Genomic DNA, 5569 nt, shown 5'->3' with positions numbered 1-5569 from the left:
TAAAATAGTTAATGTGATAATGAATATTCCAACTCGTAACTGCTGTCCTGGTCAGGGGCGTAATTTCTCCGGGGCTTCGGCCGTGGCGAGGCGACCCGTGCGGGGTAATTTCGGGGAAAGCCGAGGGCGAAATTAGTCATTTCGAGAGGCGAGGAAGCTCGCAAATTTTGCTCCTTTTTCGCTTGCCTGACAGCGCTCCACCCACCATTTAAAAGAACAGCAAAGCGGGAGTCATCAGTAAAGCGAACGGTCACACCCCCACACTCTTCCGCAGAGAGAAAGAAGAGAGAGAGAGAGAGAGTGAAGGAGAGAATGAGAGAGGGAGGGAGGAATGGAGTGATGGAGATCTGAGATCGGCAGCTTCGCTTCAGCGAGCTAGAGAGAGAGAGAGAGAGAGAGAGAGAGAGAGAGAGTTGCAGAGAGGGAGAGAGAGATAGAGAGAGAAAGAGGGTCTTGTGTGTGTGTGTGTTTGAGAGAGGGAGAGAGGATTGTAGGCGAAGATGATGACGGGGATCGTGCAGGATCAGAACCTGGAGAAGCACATTGAGAAGCACATCGGGTGCATGGCCGGCTTCCTCCACATCTTCGATCGCCACCAGGCACTCGCCGGCCGGCGCCTCTACGCCCCCAAGCGCCTCCCTCCTTACACGGTCGCTCTCCCTCTCCCTCTGTTTGGCTCTTTCGCGTCTTGGGTCATCGCTGTTTTCTGATGGGTAGCGTTCTTTTTTGGCTTTTGATCTTCAGGGAATGAATTCGGGTCGAGAGACGCCGAAGGCCGTCGATTCTCCGGCGACGTCCGGAGAGCTCGCGAAGCCTCCGGCGGCCAGGGCGCCGCCGTCGCCGGATCGGCCCTGGCCTTCCCCGCTAAAGGAGATCCGGTCCACGGCGACGCCGGAGCCGGGGACGCCGGCGGAGGCGACGACGCCGGCCGCCGCCAGGTCGCCGCTCGCGTTCCCGGCGTTCGAGTTCAAGGAGGGCACGCGGTCTCCGTGGAAGTTCTCGAAGGAAGCACCGCGGCTCTCGCTCGACAGCAGGGCGACTACCGACGCTAAAGGGAGCCTCTACCCTCGCGAGATCCGCACGAACGCCGCGATCCTATCGGCGGCCCGGCCTGGCGACAGGGCCGCCGGGGAGGCGGCGGGCGGCGGTGACGACGAGAAGCAGCGGCGGTCGCCGAGCGTGATCGCGCGCCTCATGGGCTTGGAGAACTTGCCTCGCCCGGATCCGGAGCCGGCGAAGAAGGCGGAGCTCCGGAGATCCGCTTCGGAGTCCAGAGTCAACAAAGACATCTACCGGTTCATGGAAGGGGCCTCGAGCGGTTACCACATGAATCAGCCGCAGCAATTCAACGTGCAGAGCAAGGTCGCGAGCAATGCGGTCGGAGTAATTGCCGCCGCGAGAGGGGACAACAAGTCGAGCCTCGCCGGCGGCCATGACTCGAGGAACGTGAAAGCAGAGACGGCGAAAGTTGCCCACAGAGGATCGATCCAGAGGAAGAGCTTCTACGACTCGACGGAGTTCTTCCCGGAGCTGAAACAGGCCGTGTCCATCTACGAAGAGATTGAGAAGAAACTGAGGATGAGAGGCATCGACGAGCCGTCGAAGGATTTGGAGACGCGGAAGCAAATCCTCGAGGCTTGGCAGCTGAAAGGCCTTCTCCACTCGAAGCGCAACGATGCGAACCCGATAAACATCATCTACGAGAGAAGTTTCAGCGACTCTCCAATCGTGGTCGTGAGGCCGTCGAGGCCGAGCAATCTTTATGGCAGGAATGGGAGCAATTCACCGCCTTCGAGCTTCAGATCGAGGCAGGCGGCTGCTCGCCGGAGCCCTGGCGCGGTGTCCGTGGAGGCGTCGCCGGCGGCGAGCCCACGGCGCGAGAATGTGAGGGGTCAGAACAAGGGGAGGAGTTCGGTTTCGCCCAGTCGGAGCGACAATGGCGTGATGAGTCCAAGCAGGAGGAGGCCGCTGACGGTGGAGCCTCAGAGGAGAGCAAACGGCGGAGTCGCGGAGCAACGGCGGGTGTCTCCGGTTCAGTCCCCGAGGACTGGTTTGAGAAGGGCGGGGCCGGACCAGAGCACCACCACGACGAGCCGATCTCCGAGGACTCGGAGATTGACGGCCAAAGCTTACCAGGAGATGGAGGAGGAGGAGGAGGGGAAGGCGTTTTTTCCCACAGAGGACGAGTCGTCCACCATTTCGGAGAGCAGCATCAGCACTCCATCACAGACCGATACGGAGGTAACCCAATATACATTCCATGTCCAATTACAAGCCCTTTCGTTTCCCTGTCTCCTGAATGGATTCGATGAAAGTTTAGCTCATGTTGGTTGATCCCAAATGGCGAAAACAGAGATCGAAGATGGAGGAGTACAAGGAAGGGAAGAGCTTGCTGGAGAGGTGCGACAAGCTGCTGCACAGCATTGCCGAGATCACGGCGGCAGCAGAGTCGCAGCAGCATCTGCCGAGCCCGGTGTCCGTGCTTGACCCATCCTTCTACAAGGAGGAGTCGTCGCCCTCGCCCATAATGAAGCGCAGCATTGAATTTGAAGGTAACATTTATTATCCAGCAGCAGGCTTGGAAGAAAGTTTATAGTTTCACAGATTGCTTCATAGATTTCGATGGTTACTTGCGAAATTTTCGACCGTCGCGACCCTACTGCAGCATCTGTAGCAGCCGCAGAAGAACTGGACCTGGTCTCAGTCTCAGGCCTTTCTTTCTTTGTTTCTTTGTTTCTTTCTTTCTCCGTGTCACAGCTTGGTCCCCCCCTCCCTCTGCTTCCCGTTTAAAGCAGCATTGTCATAGGTCTCGTTGTGTCGTCCATGGCTTTGAGAAAGCGTTGGCATTCTTGCTCTCAACCATTTTAGAAATATCCAGTACATCATTTTCATCTGCTGGGAATGTTAAGTAGGCCTGTCATACTGCAACCGTCGCGTAGTCATGTCCATGTCATACTGCAAACTCGGGTCCGTTTCGGTAAAAACTGCAGTTCGGGTTTGTCAAATGTAGACCTCTGTATGAATTGTGGGGGGGTTGTCTTGCAAATCTGCGACCCGCGTCTTACGTGGGCGCGTGCGTGGAGGAAGCTCTTGTGTGCTTTTTCGGCGACACATGAAGGTGGCCAATTCAGGCACAAGAGCATGGATTAAATTAGTAGGCTTGGTGGGGGGTCCAACCCGATGAGCTGGATTGTGACTAGAATGAAGAGCCAGAATCATTCGGCACCCGCAAGCCTGTGGGGACCGGACCCCATGGAGGGTGGGTGTTGGGATATATACATAAAAAAATACCCACCACGTGTTCGGTGTAATAATACAGAGTGACCTCATATATTACATGCGTAGAACATTGCATAGTGCTTATAATACTTATGTATTGTCTGGATGTGTTTGATGGGGGTTGTGCTGTGCTGCTGGATCTCTCTGGGTCTAAGCAATTTGAGACAGTCATGTGATCCTAACGTGAGGAAGTGATTGGCTGGGCTATGGAAAGAATGTGTTTTGAAATTTCTCAGAGGACACCATGCTGGTTGGTGGGTCATTCGGTGGTCCCTCCTTTCTTAATGGAGTTCGAATCGTTTTCTTCTGCCCAAGAAGCGTGAAAATGACTTCTTCATGAGCGCAGTCAGCGTAGAAATGAGCCCTTGTTGCTTTCCTCCATTTAGTGGCTTGTACCGATGTTGACAATGTCCCCTCTTTAGGCTAACGAAATCACCCATTAAGGCTATTTCTGGTTATGTTAGAAAAACTTATCAGTTGATGGCATGAGGTGATGGGTTGCGATGTTTATAAATTTTGACTGACTCTGTTGATGTCTGGTATGGTGCAGATCAAGCGGCTGAACTGGATGATGATGCTTGGAGTCCCATTTCCCCAATTTCCTTCAAACTCAATGAGAATGCGGAGGACGGTGATTATGTTTACATCTCCGACATTCTCCAGGCATCCAGCTATCTTCACGAGGACTCCGACTTGTTCTTGTTGCTGGAGAAGCAGCAGTATCGCAATGGGAAGGACACCTCCCATGTCTCGAGACTCCAGAGGAGGCTAACATTCGACACAGTCGCGGAGATCCTCGACAGGCAGAGGCAATTCCTCCAGTGGAAGCCCCTTTCCGTTGTCGCAAGCTCGGCTCTTGAGAATCTGTCCTTACAGCAGATATGGTCAGAGTACCAGAGGATCCGAGAGAGGGATACCTCGGACGACCTGCTGGAAGTGATCTGTGGGGTGCTGAGGAAGGATCTAGCGGGGGACGCGATCAACGGTTGGGACGGCTGTCCTGTGGAGGTGTCTGAGGCGGCTGTGGACGTTGAGCGGCTCATATTCAAGGACCTGATCAGCGAGACCATCCAGGACCTCGCCGCCTTCGCCTCGGACACCAATAAATTCCAGCCTCCCAGAAGGAAGTTGGTTTTCTGAAAAGCCAAAGGGGGGGAAAGAGAGAGAGGCCTGTGGTTGTATTTACCATTCTTCTGCGTGCCCTTTTGTTCTTTTAAGCTTTCCCTCCTTTTCCTTTTATCATCCTTTTGCACTTCCCTACTCCCAAGCTTGATAAAAATGTTTAAATCCTAGTGTTATAAGCCAGAAAACCAGGCGATTTGCAAACCCTGCTTTGGCAAAAGGCGAGAGATGGGCTCGAGATTGTGTGCATGTGCGAGCTTGCATTGGATTTGGCAATCGAGGCTAATCATACCCTTTTTAGCGTTCAATTAAGTGTAATGATGGAAAAGCTGAAAAGGAAAAGGGCCCTTGTAGTTTGCGCGGAATTGAAGCGTATACATGCGTTTTCTTTGGCTCTCTCAGGAATTTTTTTTGGGTTTGTTGTTGACTTGTCAATTGAATTTTTTCTTTTTAGCTTTGTCTCTCGGCACGCTCGCGTCCTGTAGCTCATCATGTTCAACTGGCCTTCGTTTGCTTAGTTCTGCAGCCACTGCTTCGGTCTCACTACTTTAGTTTGGTGCTAATTTACTGTTCTTTTCCGATTTTCGGGACGTGGGTTTAGTATTCTTTTACCCCATGGATCGTTGTCCGATGAAACGTCCGTTGTAACATCGGATGAATCATGGCACAACGGTTATGTTCTGTAGCAACTCTTGTGTCACTGGGAATCAGAGGTCTCAGTAATTGGTCATCAGTAATTATTGATCAATGTGGCATACAACTTTCTTGGGGATTGCCGTCGTCAATCTTTGATTGATTGAGTTCTTTCCTTTTCTTGTTGCTGTTTTCATTTCCTTGCGGCTGTTTGCCTTTTTGTTTCATTGTGGAACCACGATACCTCTACATTCTCTTGACTCCTTGTCTTTTGAGTGTTTGTTTTGTTGGTGCTGGGTCTCCTTGCTTTGTATATTATTTTGGTAAAATCTATATTAGACTTACCTTTACCCAAAAAAAAAAAAGGAACTTTTCTTGTTGGCTTCTTACAACATCTTGAAAACCCATTTTAGGGGAGGATTGACGGTCTTCTGATTGAGAAGATCTCAATTAATTACCCAGAATTTCTCCTATACTTGTGTGGCGATAGATAAAGATACAATTAGGGTACTATGTAACCTTGTTGGATTGGTTC

At 52.0% G+C, this 5569-nt stretch overlaps 1 protein-coding gene across 1 annotated transcript; it reads left to right on the top strand.

Annotated features, from left to right (window-relative positions):
• The first annotated feature begins 229 nt into the window (after nt 1-229).
• On the top strand, nt 230-4854 carry LOC104427296 (protein LONGIFOLIA 1). Its single transcript, XM_010040418.3, has 4 exons — nt 230-650; nt 745-2241; nt 2354-2552; nt 3830-4854. The coding sequence occupies exons 1-4, from the start codon at nt 501-503 to the stop codon at nt 4417-4419; spliced, it is 2436 nt and encodes an 811-aa protein (XP_010038720.2). The 5' UTR covers nt 230-500; the 3' UTR covers nt 4420-4854.
• The last annotated feature ends 715 nt before the right edge of the window (nt 4855-5569 follow it).

The sequence above is a fragment of the Eucalyptus grandis genome, chromosome 2 (genome assembly GCF_016545825.1).
Source record: "Eucalyptus grandis isolate ANBG69807.140 chromosome 2, ASM1654582v1, whole genome shotgun sequence".
NCBI lineage: Eukaryota > Viridiplantae > Streptophyta > Magnoliopsida > Myrtales > Myrtaceae > Eucalyptus > Eucalyptus grandis.
Note: the sequence above shows the minus strand (reverse complement) of the source record. Positions and strands in the feature narration are given on the sequence as shown.

Coding starts and splice junctions, on each gene's coding strand:
- LOC104427296 (XM_010040418.3), top strand. CDS start 501: ATGATGACGGGGATCGTGCAGGATCAGAACCTGGAGAAGCACATTGAG. Junction 651..744: donor AGCGCCTCCCTCCTTACACG/GTCGCTCTCCCT, acceptor TTTGATCTTCAG/GGAATGAATTCGGGTCGAGA. Junction 2,553..3,829: donor GCGCAGCATTGAATTTGAAG/GTAACATTTATT, acceptor GGTATGGTGCAG/ATCAAGCGGCTGAACTGGAT.